A 14,540-nucleotide genomic window follows, 5' to 3' on the forward strand; every position below is an offset into this window, starting at 1 on the left:
TTGAGGGTTATAGGATCTGTAGATGCCTCAAAACACCATCCCTTCCAGACAGTGTGGGACATAGTATTAGCGGAGTGCTTAGGAGCAACTGCCAGGTATGCTGAGCTTGGATCCCAATTTTGGATCCTAAGTACCAGATGTAACTTAGGCAAGTTACTTGACTTCTTTGGGTTTATGTTTATTTATGTGTAAAATGGGAAAATAATGAAATCTATACATAGAATCTTAACGAGGATTACTATGGTAAATCTAGTAAGAATGTTTAGCGAATGCCCAATAAATGTAGCTGTTTTTTATCTTGTTTGGCTCTCCTGACTTCCTACTTTGGAGCTTTGCTGGAGGTATTTTCTGGGCATTCCATCTTTTATTCATTAATTTGTTTATTTTGTATCAATAGATGGTAAGAGTTATCAGCTCAATTTCTGTATGTTGTGCTAATGTGAAATCAGCTGACTGGGGATCATCAGCTCCTTCCATAGAAGTTGCCCTGTCTTTTTCCATATCTGCTTATTGAAATGATCTTCTTCTTTTACTTTACAGATATATGTAATTGACAGTGCAGACAGAAAAAGATTTGAAGAGACGGGTCAGGTAAATAATTCTTCTGTTGAGCTATTTTCCAAATAACTGGGTATTCATTAATCTGCTTTGTAAATGTATGAGAGTGAGGGAGATATTTTTTGTTTAACCTTTGCAGTTTAAACAGGCAGTCATTCTGGCAAGCATGCAAAAAAAAAAAAAAAAAAAAACCCAGTTGCTGAAAAAGAAATTAGTTGAGAATCCTTTAAACATATTTTTTTTATTAAAGCCTTTTAGTTTTAATCAAATTAAATAAACAAGATACAAGCAAATGGAACTTACCACCACGCCCAAAAACTCTTCAGGTTTCTTCCCAGGCCACATAGAAGTGAACCCAGAGGAACAATTATCACTTCCGTGTACATTTTTCAATATCATCTTAATTCATCCACATGTAACCAACAAATTCAAAGGGATGGGAAGAAATATGCAAAGCAAGATTAAGCTGCTCTTGTTTCCAAGCAAAGAGATAGCTATACTTTGAACCCAAATATGGCTTCAGATGCAGAGTACAAGTCAATGTGGTTACGCGATGCAATTTGTGTACACAGTTTTAAATAGAGAAGTAGTGGGCATAGACTTTTTACTGAGTACACTGATAAGAAGCAAGGAGTAAAGTTGACCTCTTTGGAGAAGCATGATTACATTTTATTGCAGAGTCCTTGGCATGTGTCCTAAACTACCACAGGTGGCCTTCCAAAGGTAGCAGTCCTCATGTTTATGTTCTTTTTTCCTGGAAATTAGTTTGAGGACTCTTAGAGATAACCATTCTATTAGACCTTGATGATTTCTGGATCATCAGTCATGTAAACGGGTGCAACACATGAGCTTGGAGGTGAAGGGTGTCATATGATGATCTGTCTCTCGAACCATCTAGTTCTCTTTGACAGACCAAGTGTCTTAAGTAGCAAAACATGGGTTTAATGGGAATTTAGGTTAGTATACACCTTTTCCTGTCCTTATTGTAGACAGAATCAATGTACTGTGTAGACCCCAATCAATAACCTAAAAATCAGAGAGCTTGCCACCAGATGGACTAATAGTTATTTTAGGGTGTGGGTTTAATGAGGTGTAATGCACATGTATGCATGTTTTGGAGATAAAGATTAATGGAACAGAATTAGTCTCTGCAGCAATTGTCATTTTCAGTTTATATTTTAAAAATATATCATATATGTATATATGCACTAAAAGTTATTTGCAGCTAACTTTGGGTAAGTTTTAAATCTCTAACCATAACCTGTGTTCTCTCTTGAACAGTGTTTCTCAAAGTATGATCTAGGAAGCCCCTATAGCAGAACCACCCGGGGAGCTCATTAAAAATGCAAATTCCTGGGCCCTGGCTCAGACTTTCCAAAGTCAGCATCTCTGGGGTAGGCCCAGGATTCTGCCAGGGGATTCTTCCACAGGTTCAAGTTTGAGAATCACTACTCTTGAAAGTTGCTATTGATCAGCTTAACTGTTTTTTGGTGTTTTATTTTTTTTATTAGAAGTGAATGGTTAAATATAGATTTCAACCTTCCCTCCCCATCCATTCCTAAAATGATCCAGGAACTAGCTGAATTACTGGAGGAAGAAAAGCTAAGTTGTGTGCCCGTGCTCATCTTTGCTAATAAGCAGGATTTGCTCACGGCAGCCCCTGCCTCTGAAATTGCAGAAGGACTGAACCTGCATACCATCCGTGACCGAGTCTGGCAGATCCAGTCTTGCTCAGCTCTCACAGGAGAGGGCATTCAGGTGAGATTACCTGAAGACTTGGTCACCTGGCAACGTGATAGCCAACCAAGGTAGTCCCTCTCTTTGATTGGGCTGATCTAGATAGAAAAAATTATGAAACAAATAGTCTTTGATTGGCAGATGAACCATTCCAGGATGTGGAGGGCATGGAGAAGTTTGGTTCTCTTCTACTTAGCAACCAATATGACATCATTAACTATTTGAGTAAAGCCATACTCAAACCACCCCACACAAGCAACACACCATCCCATTGGGTAGGGGGTCAGAACAGAAGACTTAGAAAATGCTTTGTAACTCTCGAGTTCTTTGATGATTGGGTTGGGGGTTTTGTGTTGTGTCTAATATTATGAACACTAAATACATGTACTCCCAAGGTAACAGCGCCATCAACAATTATGCACACAAATTACCCTAGAAGTGTTTTGTTTTTTCTTTTGAGCTATCACCACTGCCTTCAGGATTGGTGTCTGTTTCCTGCTACTTAAGGTTGGTTTCCCACTGGGAGGCTTCTGCTGACAGAAAGCCCCATGTTTTATACTGAGGAACTGTATATCAGGAGAGCAGGTTCCCCCTCATTTAATATTAATTTAAGGCAGAAAACGGTTGTATCCCAGACACCTGAGAAGCTATATCCTCAAAGAATGACAAACAGTATCAGCCCTGATGCTTCTTACCAAGCAGCCTCAAACCAGGTGACACTTGAAGTCAGACCTCTAGGACTACTTTATTCCAAAGCTCCCAGCATGCTCCACAAGCCTCATTTCAGACATCTGGTGGACCTGCCAGGGAAATAATACCATGCTGTGAGAATTGGACACTACTGCTCTAGGATGCTATGGGGGGTTAACAACATCTAAAGAAATGGTGTTTCCCCTCATTGCCATACAGCATGTGTCTCTCACGGCATGACCAGTTGCTTTTCTCTGAGTTTGGTGTGTTGAGGTACGAGCCTACAATTTGATTCTCAGTCATAATCCTGCAGCCTCTTTCCATTTGCCTTCTATTCTTCTTCCCTCTCTCCTAAGACATTTGACACTCTTAAAACTGCCTGACTGCTTTTAGTTCAAGCAAATAATCACATCCTAGAATTATCTCCCTTGTTCCATCTGTTTGCTGCTTATTTGTTTGTTTTTCTGTTTTTCTTTTTGTTACCAACCAGAGCCCGCTTCTGTGCTTGGCCTCTATATCTGAGAGCAGACCGGTCAGCACAAGACAAGCACCCTGTCCCCAGACTCCTCAATACCTGCACCCTCCAAAGCTTCTCGTGCATGTGTGTGTGTAGTGGGGGCTCTCAAATAGCCAGAGATTATCTCAGCTATGTCCCCACAATGGTTGCTGGGGCTCTGCTGTGGGTCTCTGTGAGGTTTAGGTTTAGGGAGGGGGTAGGTGTTAAGTCTTATTTCCTTCCTTCCTAGACTCTGGGTATAAAAGTAATATATTCTCATTGTTAATCATATAAAAGTATGTAAAATTTAAAACTGAAAAGTTCTTTCCTCTCCCCTAATCCTACTGAACAAAAGAACTAACCACTATTAATAGTTCTTCTTGAGTCTCCTGTATAAAATTATAATCACATGTGATTATAGATCTATCAGGTTTCAAATTAACTGCATTTTTTCAGCTTAATTTAGGTTGATCCAACAAGTATACTACAACCCAGGATGTTTTTGAATTGGCAAACTGATCATTTTATTTAGCTTCTCACTTTAAAAAATATACATATCAAGTTTTGCCTGAGGCATTAACCTTGATTTTGCATAAGATGGTATTCTTGAGGCCGAAGGTTATTTTGGCGGGGATTTGTACAAACCACTTCAGCAAGAGGACTCTGCCTCTCTCAAAGTAGTAGGACACAAATATAGAGAGTAGAGGACGTCTTGAAATTGGGGGCTATAAAGGTGGGACTAAAGAAAATAAACACATTTTGTGTGCCTACCTAAAGTGGGAATAAAGTGGGAATTGACGGCTCCATAATCTTTTTTCACTTGGCCAGAGTGTTGAAAGGAAGAAACAGCAAAGCCAAAATTAACAGTGAGGTTCTTGTTTCTTCAGCCAGCCTTTGGGATATAAAAGGGAGGGACCAAAGTTATCTAGAATCAGTATTTAGAGTAGTGACATTCCAGTCAAGGTACTTCTTCGGAGGAGCCTGGAGACAGGGAGGGAGCTCTAGTCAGTCATTGTCCTCCCAGCCCCGCCCCACAGGCCCTGTCAGATGGAGGTTACCAGGATGGAGCTCTCTGTTCCCGGTTGTGTAACCACCATAGGAGTGGAGTTCCCTTTAAGTCCCAGGATCTTTATGTCAAAAAAGAGGCAGTGAGCTATCTGACAGAAAGTGGGGGAGGGCTTTAAAATCAACCAGTTTAAATCAAGCAAGATAATCATATATGGTTCGGTTTTTGTTAAGATTAAGCTCTTCTCAGATCAGGGACTTCAGGAACCAGATTTACAGGAAATGATATGAAGAGAGACCTAACAAAGAATTGTGAGCAAAAAAAAAAGAAGAAGAAACAATGATTTTATATGGAGGAGAAATAGTTTGAAGGTCACTTAATTAGTTTAGTAGATAGTACCATGGTGTATAGAATTGGGTAGTTAAGACTGGGATTTCAAGGTTAATGAGATTAGATTATGGTTAATAGAATGATATAAATTTAGAGAATTTAACCATTATTTGAAATGAGTTATTTAATAAAAATGTTAATTAAGAAGGGAATCTGCTGTCTATTGTCCTTTAATGGTAACCTTTGGGGACTGGAAAAAGGTCGTGGAGTTTTCTGTAGAAACACTTTTCACTGTGAGGCGCTCATGGACCGTGTCCCTCCATCAGGTAATGCTTCTGACCTAAGCTCTTTCCCACTCAGCCAGTGTCTTGGTTTTCACTTTAAAAAGTGTCACTTAAAAAGATGGAATTATTTTCCTTCATCGCTTAGTTCAAGTGCAGGCCTTTAATAATTCTTATTAATTAAAGTTTCAAGTATTCCTGAAAAATGAAAGACTTCACTAGAAAAATGTCATTAAGATCACTTTCAGACATGGATACTGTGTAATGATTACTAAAATTCCCTAAGTTCTTATTTCATCCTCCCACTCCACCCTCCCGCTCACTGCCCCCGGAAAGCTGGTCAATAATGGGCAAAGCTACCAAAATGATCAGACATGAAATGGGTCACATAACATCTGGCACCATACCTCTAATGATCCTGAAAGAATAAAATGTATAAAGGTTAAAAAAAAAAAAAAAGACCTGAAATTTCTGTTACAGTTTCGGGTATTTAAAGACAGTATCTCTATTTATATTGTATTTGTGTGTATGTGTTTAATCAGAGTGTTTGAGAGACCCTTCTTAGACTGATAAATGACACCCTCAAGTGGGTGAGCCCAGGGAATAGCCACAGATTTGTTAAATGGTGAGCTATAGCTTCGGGGCTAACTGGGCAGGGCAGGTACATCACTCCTTAGCTGAGTGGCTTAAACACATGATTTGAGGTTATGGAAGGCAGTCCTTCCTGGGATGGGTCTCAGGTTCTTGTTCTACCTGATGTTCTGAAGGCAAGTATGTGCAGTCTTTACAAGGACAGGCAATCCCGTATGTTGTTCGACAGCCCCTGTTCTGGGTGTGGAAATTGACTTTTGAGGGCTTCAAGGGAGTTTGTAACAGGTCTTTCTTTGCTTGATTGATGGTGACAAGGAGGCCAGCCCATCATGTAATTAAAGCAGGTTTTCATGGGAAACTGTCAAGAGTAGAGCGTAGGTAAAGGGCACTGGAAGGAAGCTGAAGGAGAGCATCAGTCTCAGAAACCTTGTCCTGCCGCGAGGTGCAGAGTCCAGAGGAGTGATCAGCAGAGACCCAGTCGTGTCACATGGTTGAAGGCAGAAAGAGGAGAATCTGAAAAATGTCTGGGAGGGACACCCTGCAGCCCCTTCCAGACATGGAGGCTGCCTCCCCCTGCTCCTTGGCGGCTGGGCCAGGATTGCTAGGGCCTCTCCTCTTGAATAACATTCAACCCTGGGACTCTCTTCTCTTTCTCTTGGGTGTCTAAAAAATAATGAACAAAGGCTCTGCTTTAGAGCCGGAGAAAGGTAGAGAGAAATCAACTCCTCTTCCAGCTACGGACCTGAATTTGAACCCCAGACCACAGCTGTCCTTTGCTGTTGTAGTGTTAGGTGTTTGAAGACATTTTATCTCTAAAACCGTGCGTGCGTGCGTGTGTGTGCGCGCGCGTGTGTGTGTGTGTGTGTGTGTGTGTGTGTGTGTGTGTGTAATTAAAATTGTACTAGAATAGAATTTCCTCTCAGTGCAGAGATCAGCAGTTTCAACCTGGTCTCTAGCCTCAGTCATAACAAAGACCTGCCTACACCAATAGCTTTGAACTAGCAGAAAGTTCTGGGTATTGTTCTCCATGCCCCCACCTCATGCTCACCTTTTCTTTTCACATCTCTCCCACACTTCCGTCTTCCTTCTCTAAACAGGAGCAATGGTCTGGCGCACAGTAGTCTCACCTCCACAGAAAGGACCACTAGCAGTTGGAGCCCTGATACGTGAGCTGCACTTCAAAGTGCCTTGCAGATAGATGAACACTCAACATTTGCTAGCCCAGTTGCTTGTTTTTGTTCCTCTTTCCTTGGTCTAGGGGACTTTTCCCTTAATATACCAACAGAATTTCAGTATTTTTAAAAATGACATTTACCACTTCTCTCTAGGCCTGGCATCGGTTATTTTTGACTTCAAGTGTACACGGAACTGCTTAGCTGCAAGTCAGACCTCAGGTTTATTTTTAAATTTTCAAACCTCTCTATAGACTAAGAAAGCAAGCTTGGAACATTCGATTTTGCTACCTCTCTGGTGCAGTGCCCTTTGTCACCAGAAAAAAATATTAATAGCAAGCAGTATTTGGTGTATGCTGCGTCCAGCTGCTCCTTGACCGTGGGAGCCCCATGGCACAATGGGATGGGCTGCACTGCTCAGCAAGCGTCTGAGCTCCTCCTTGGTCTTAAAGCAATTACTGATGTGACGTGCAGTCCTCATGGCGTTAAAAACCAGGCCCGCTCAGCCATGGCTGCTACTGCTTCCCTCCAGCCATGGAGCAGTGATGGATGCATTATTGAGTGATCAAATTAAAGGAGCAGTGCAGTCAGAAACACCTCTTCCCATAAAAAGGGGTATTGCACTTTTTAATCCTGAACCATTGAGATCTGTGATGAGTAGGTTTCCACCCCTATGAGGGGGCAGCCTTATATTTTTCCCAGTTATTATAGCAGGGAATAATATCATGACCTGGTAAAATTTGGCATGGTAAAACTTGGCATGAAATGATATCATGACCTGGTAAAATAAGATCATGAAATGGTAAAATTTGGCCTCCATAAGGCCAAACAAAGCTCAGTATGTGAGGTTCAGTGTGTCTCTTTAGTCTCTATTATTGAATTAAAGCTAATCAGTATAAATTCAGTTTCAGCAAGGTTGGTTAGGGGGAGGTGTGGTAGAGGAAGACAGGGGAATCCTACTCACCGTAAGATTGTCATCCCCATGACGAAGTGCACATGTGCAAAATTTGGTCAAACCAGTTTTTTAACAATAAAGGTTCAACCATTAAACAAACCTATGAGTTCATTTCCTTCTTTGGAGGCAGAGCAGTAACCTACTTCAAGTAACCCATCACCTTTTCTCAATCATCTTTTAAAAACACAACACCTTGCCAAATTAAGGCAAGTGATGAGGCATACTAATTTAAACATGAGAAGCAGAGGGTCCACCTCTTGCTATGATGTTGTCTCTAAATGTAGAGGTTCCCCTGGAGGTGGTGGTATTGGCTGAGAGATAACATGTTAGGATCGGCTTCCACATGCAGAGATACCTGGCAGCCCAGGAATCTTGAGAGTTAAGTGGCCAAAAACAGCCTCTAGTACCTCCAGAGTTGCAGCCAAGCTATTCCGGGTGGTTGGCCTGGAGATACCCTGGTCTCATGCCCCTGTAGTCACCTGGAAATCATAAGGAAGAAACACCTAGAATTGCATTCTTTCCCAACTTCAGGGTGATTCCCAGCTTCTCTTTAAGCTTGAGGCCGAGCTCCTCCCTCCCACACTTGTTCACATTCATTGAGAACTGGTGAATGGTTAAAGAGCATGGGTGCTGGAGCTAGATTTCCTGGGTTCACAGCCTGCCTCTACCACACTTGTGTCCCCATTTCCTCATCCTTAACGTGGAAATTATATAGTACTTCCTCCACAGGGTTGTTTCAAGGATTAATGTAAAAGATGTAAATTAAGTGTCTGTCATAGGCCAGACACCGTGCTAGGCTCTATAAACACAGCCTCAAGCCAGTCTGACATGGACTCTCCCTTCGGGGGTCTTGGACAACACCAATATCTTTCCTTTCCAGTGAGCAACTTGGCACAGCTTGTCCCTGATTTGATTGAAGTGGTATTATTACCATTGACTATAGCCTTCCCTACCGCCACCTCTAGCTTAAGTTCTCCTCTAGGTAATAACAGGAAAGGTACAAGTCCCAAATGCTTCAGATCAGGGTGGCCTCCTCGAACCAGAGCAGTCACAGGACTCGACCCCTATTAATCTTCCCTGCGCTTCCCACACTCCCTCAGGTTGCTGGAAGCAGCTGCAGAGGCCCATGGGCCAGTAGGTCAACTGTGGGTACTGACCTCCAAGCGCCCTCTGTTGGCAGGACTGGCTGGAAGGGCTTTGTCACCGCAGGCCCTCACAGACATCTGGAGGACACTGCCCCTCAGCAGGCCTCCCCCGTTGAAATCCCCTCTGCCTCCATAACAGATACTCAGGAGAAAGCTGCCCCTCACCCTCCACATTCTGCTTCAGGTTCCTGCAGCTGAGTAAATATTTTTCCTATCTCTTCGAACTGCATTCATGTTCAGTTACGTATAATAAAAGAACCCCACCCCCCATAATCAGCCATAAAACAAGGGGGAAAAACAGTATTCATATAGTTCTTGATCTCTCTGAGAAGATGATTTGATAAAATATTGCACATCTCCACAGAGGAGAAAATATTGAGGTGTGCACCTTTGATAGTGTTTGTGCGGGTTCCTGAAGATGGAAAGTGCTATGTAAGTGCTGAGCTATTCAGCTTCCAAGCGAAGAGAAGATGGTTATCTTATTCATCCCTCTTTTATTTGTAAAATCTTTTTTTGTCTCCTCGCAGGTGATCATTTTTTTTCCTGGAAACCAATTAGCTACTAAAATTAAACATGCTTCTTTTTAAATTAATCCTTTTCATAAAATGGTCTTAAAATTGGCCTCAGCTTTTCAAGTAAGTAGCTGACCCAGTTGTAATTGGAGATACATTTGGAAGCCACTTTTCTCCCACCTCGGCATTCCTACCCCTTGTCCCCACTGCTGCCAGGTGCTGTCCACCTTTGGGCCTTCCGCCATGGCCAGCCTCATCTTGGCAAATACCCTCAGGTCTGCTCTGGGACAGCCATCAGATTATCTGGTTCTCCTGCCCAAGTGCTCTGATGGCAACTGGCGGAGTTTTAATCACTGTAAATTCAGGTTATGCTCAGATTAGCCAGGAGATAGGGTGCCTGCTGGTTGTTTTGCTGTGATGTATTGTTTATGGGATTAATGCTCCAAATGGCCAAGGGTGTCAGCTGATATTTATTACTTGAAGCTGGCTCAGCTGTTCAGGTTCAACAACTAGCTCTGTAGTCACAGGAAATGCGGGGCTCTGCGTGTCATGTATGACCTGAGATGTGCAAATGTGACTGGAACCTCAGCGAGCATGTGTTACAGATGGGGGCGGATTTCTTCCAGGAGCCTCCTTTGATTTTGTTCAGGGCTCCTGAGGGAACTCGGCACACCCTTGAAAGTCAGAGAGACTCTGGGGAAAGAGAGAGCATTCAGGGGTGGCTGCAAAGGGGGTGTAAAAGGAGGTCATCTCTGGCAGGCCTGGCATCCAGGAGAAATCATGCCACCTGCCAGGTGACTGTAGGCATTGTCCCTCTCCAGCCTTCTGAGAGAGGACACTGTGAAGGTCACTGTGCCTTTAAGGGAACCTTCTCTCCACTCCCTCTGCTTGGTAGGGCTTAAAGAATCAGGCCAGGCCCTTTTAAACCTGTCTGTAGTGCTGCACGAAAAGAAATAAATGCACATTGCCCCAGTGTGTGTCTAGTAACACACACTGCAGTTGGTTTGTTTTTCCAAAAAGAAATTTAATTTAACCCAAGTGTACACTGCCACACTGTAAACACACCGGGGGCACCAGAAGGGTGGCTTATTGAATTTAATGCCCTAGCAAAGGTCAGCTTTTAGAAAAAGCCAAAAATGGCTGGAATCTTTCCTGATAGCTCCTCAATCAGGCCTTGGATCCAGGCAGATGTGTTTATTTTTTCAGAGGGAGTTCCTGAGGACCCATCTCAAGTTCAGACATTGGGCACTCCCCCTCCCGTCTCCCTCTGGTGCTCTCAGAGGCCTCCCTCCTTCTCCCTAGGAGGTCACTGTCCCTGGTGACCCAGGTGGGCCCCTGGGGCAAGGAAATTCCCTGGAGCTAATGGTTGGGGAGGGAGGACCCAGAACCTCCACTTCCCCCCTCTCCTGGGCTTGAGTGTGTGGTGCCTTTCTTACAACTAACACTGCCTTTCTCTGCCCATTTCCCTCAAAGGACGGCATGAACTGGGTCTGCAAAAATGTCATTGCAAAGAAGAAATAAAATCTAGACGAATGGAGACGCAGGAGCTGCAGGAGCTGAATTCTGTCCTGAAAAACACTAATTTGCTGCTTTCTGACCAAATGTTTTTCCATCTGTGTACAGCTACAGCTGTTTGAAGAGAGGGAACAACACAGTTTAAAAAGAATCCCCATTCCAGCAGTAGATTTAACTGATCTCTGAGGTTCAGTATCATTTTTCAAATAAAGGAATTATATTATTTCCTCTGCATAATTGAAATAGTATTAAATGTCTCAAAGCACATGATTAGAAAATGAGATCTTTTAAATGAGCAAGAGATTGCATTGCAATTCCGACAATTCCAGTGGGCTTTTTTTTTTCTTTCTGAAAGAAAGAAAAGAGGAAGAAGCAGCTTATGCTGCATTAATTTATTTACTGACCTGTCCCTCACATTCTCCCCATGGTTTTGAAAGCAGAGACCGTGTTTGCTGGTGGTCAGTGGTTCTCACCGTCACAGCACCAACTGAGCCAGAGCTGCATTCTGTCCTGACGGAAACTGCTGGGGGGAAGGGTAGGAAGGGCAGATGATTAAACCATCTTGTCATGCAGGTAGGAGACTGTGTAATCCTCACCCTTTGGAAAGGAAAAAAAAAATCCTTTCTTGCAAACAAGTCACCACAGAAACATATCCCATCCCCTACCCCCAGCCAGCCACACAGGGAAACAAATTCTTATGACTTTTGACTGTGATGACATCTGGAATGTAAGGAGAGGTGGGAGGTTTAATTCCAGAAAAATTACAAGGTCCTTAGAAAGCCCTCACATTGAGGGCTCAGGCTAGCGTAAACAGGCTTTCTCCAGTTCAGTGGAGCAGGGAGCAGTCGACTCTGAGATTAGCTGGCTTCTCCACAGCCGTCCTATAGAAGGGATTTCTAAAGCTCAAAGAATTCTGTGTTTAAATGATCACAATAGGCCGCTGCTATCAGATTTTAAAAATAAATGCCGCTTTACCATGAACCTGCTCCACTGAGAAAAAGGCAGGCAGATCGATTTTTAGAGGAGATCAATTTTTACAGTGCTGGAAACTTGGTGGTGTAGAATGCTCATGGGTGGGAGAGGGTTTGCTGCTGGGAAGAACGTGTATAATTGCAGGGGCTATGCCCAGGGAAGCCAGAGTCACCCCAGCTGCCCCTCTCCCCTGCCTCTCTCCAGCAAAATGTGTCCTCTGTCGATTGATTGGAGAGGACTGGCAGGAGACTTCACCTGCCTCTTGTTTCAAAAAGAACTTGTTTCCCTGAGCCTTCAGAAATCCCCAGCTTCAAACATGGGAAAGCCGGCCAGGGCATCACCTGGCTCCTGAATTGAGCTCCAGGAGGCCAGCTGCCTTCTCTTTCTGAGAGGAGACCCTTCCCAAATCCACCAAGGCATCTGGGCAGACCAGAGGGGCCACTCCAGCCCCTGGCCCTCAGTGCCCAGCTTTTCTGGACAAAGTTGTACAGGTAAGGCTGAAGCATGTCCAGTTTCAAAGGTGGTCTGGGGTGAAAGTCATTAACAATGCCAGTCATGAAAAGGTGTCCTGGGGGCTGTTGTGGATGGACCTGTAAGGACCTGCAAAACAAAAGAAGGTGAAGTTGTGTTTTTTTTTTTAAAACCATTGAACTAGCTGGGGCTCCCTGCCACCTCCTCCTCTGGCTTCTCTGCCTCACACAAGCACCTCTCTCGCTTTGAACAGAGGCAAACAGAATTATAAGGAACCAAAGTCCCCTTCTGTCAGGCTGGAAATGTGGCTCTAGCACTTGAAAATGAGTTTTCCCCCAAAATAGTGCACCAGGGATGGAAGCTGAGGGGCAGAATGCCTGCTTTGGGGTCTGTAGTTTTGGAACAATGAGATATGGAACTTTAACTCTGGCTGTGGAAGGTCTGTAAAGTATTTTTGTTCTTTTACCACTAACTTCAGGAACTGTTTGAAGGAATCCTCTCAAGGCCGGGGCCAGCAGGCAGAGTAGCCTCTTGCCCTTCTCTGATAACAGCCGCTGTCAATGTTCAGATTTGCTTTTCAGCTAAAGACACAGTGACAAGGTGGATGTCACAAGCTTTCATCTTCCCTTTGAGTCCTACTGAACCCTCCCCCGGGGCTCATGGGGTAGAAGAGAGAAACCGGAAAAATGCAGACCTTGAAAGCTCCCATTTGTAAAAACAAAATGCTTGTAAAGTCCCTTTCCTCTCCCCAGCCCCACCCCCGGCCCCCTGTGGCCATGACCAGAAGACAGAATCTGAGGAAAGGGGATACTGGGTTTCCCATCCGCCCACCCCCTGGGAGTCCTGGTAAGACTTGCTCTGTGCACGCCTGCATCTGAATGTCGTGGGGGGGAGGGTTGGGGGCCAAAGGGTCCTGGGGCCTCAGGATGTGTGCTCAAACCAGTGGTGGGAAAAACTCCTCTCCTCTCCTGCTGACCTGCCCTGCGCGACTCCTTCTGGCTGGATCCCCGCGCCCAGTGCAGCACACCCTTTCCCCTTCACTCTCCCGCGGTTACTATGGAAACGGGTGTCATTGATGTGGGCTGAGCTGGGGAACATGTCGGCGCACAGCTGAAAGTCAGCGATTGTGCCGGGGGGTGGAAACGTGCGGTGGTGAAAGAAGTCCGCAGCTCCTGAAACTGCTGTTAAGGACACAGTGCTGCCCCCTCTCCCTCCATCTCCACTTCTTTTTCTTCTGGCTTTTGATAAATTTCTTTCTTCCCCTCTGGGCTAAAAACAGTGGCTAGTTTTGTGCCACTCTGTGCCCCACCCGTGCTGTCGGTTGCTACTAATCCGGCCTGACCTGGAGGGTGACACCATGTCACCCTCACCAGGACTCGTCCCTTGATTCCCATCAGAGTTTGCTTTGATTTCTCTTTCCTTCTCCGAGGCTAGTTCTTACTTCCTTTTATTTTTAGCTCTGCACTTCATGTGGTTTCAGGGTTCAGTCTGATCCATCGAAAGGCTCTTTTTTTTATAGTCCCTTTTGAAAATGATAATCAAAGGAAGGGACGTTGTATTTGGTCATGTGGAAAATTCAGTGTATAATTTAGACGTCTGTCAAAAATCCGACAAATAAATTTTAGCTGAAATGAAGGCAGCCTGGAATGTGTTGTGTTCTTTGCTGAAGCTCAGAAAGGGCTTGAAATCTGTTCATCCTTTTAGGGATTAGCATTCCTCAAGGTGCTTTTTATCAGAAGGATATAGTACTGACACCAACAACAACAAAAATAAAAATAACGTAAGCTCCTCCTACGTACCTTACATACATCATGGGGCAGCATTAGTCCCACTTTACAGTAGAGGAAACTGAGGCCCTTGCCTGGGTTAAGAATTTTGCCCAAGATCACAGACACATTAGTGAAGGAGTGGCCTGGAACCTAGGTCTGAAAGCTACAGCAAACTGCACATTGGGGGACAAAGACAATAACAGCCCATTTCCCAGCCATCTGAGCTTCTAGTCTTCCAAGCCCACACCGTAAGTCTCTTCTGACCAGCACAGCTCCCCTGGGTTCTCTATCCCAGGTGTTGGACGTCCTGTGTTCCCACAGCAGCACAAGGTACATTTTG

At 44.2% G+C, this 14,540-nt stretch overlaps 1 protein-coding gene across 1 annotated transcript in view; it reads left to right on the plus strand.

The window, feature by feature from the left end:
• The window catches only part of ARL3 (ARF like GTPase 3), a 37,014-nt gene extending 22,956 nt beyond the window's left edge, over positions 1-14,058 (plus strand). The window contains exons 4-6 of the mRNA XM_081074046.1: positions 541-591; positions 2,131-2,316; positions 10,947-14,058. Coding sequence (XP_080930172.1) covers positions 541-591; positions 2,131-2,316; positions 10,947-10,994 — 285 coding nt within the window. The 3' untranslated portion in view covers positions 10,995-14,058. The remainder of the gene's footprint in view (positions 1-540; positions 592-2,130; positions 2,317-10,946) is intronic.
• Positions 14,059-14,540: the final 482 nt, after the last annotated feature.

This window comes from Rhinolophus hipposideros (assembly GCF_964194185.1).
Source record: "Rhinolophus hipposideros genome assembly, chromosome: 15".
Lineage (NCBI taxonomy): Eukaryota > Metazoa > Chordata > Mammalia > Chiroptera > Rhinolophidae > Rhinolophus > Rhinolophus hipposideros.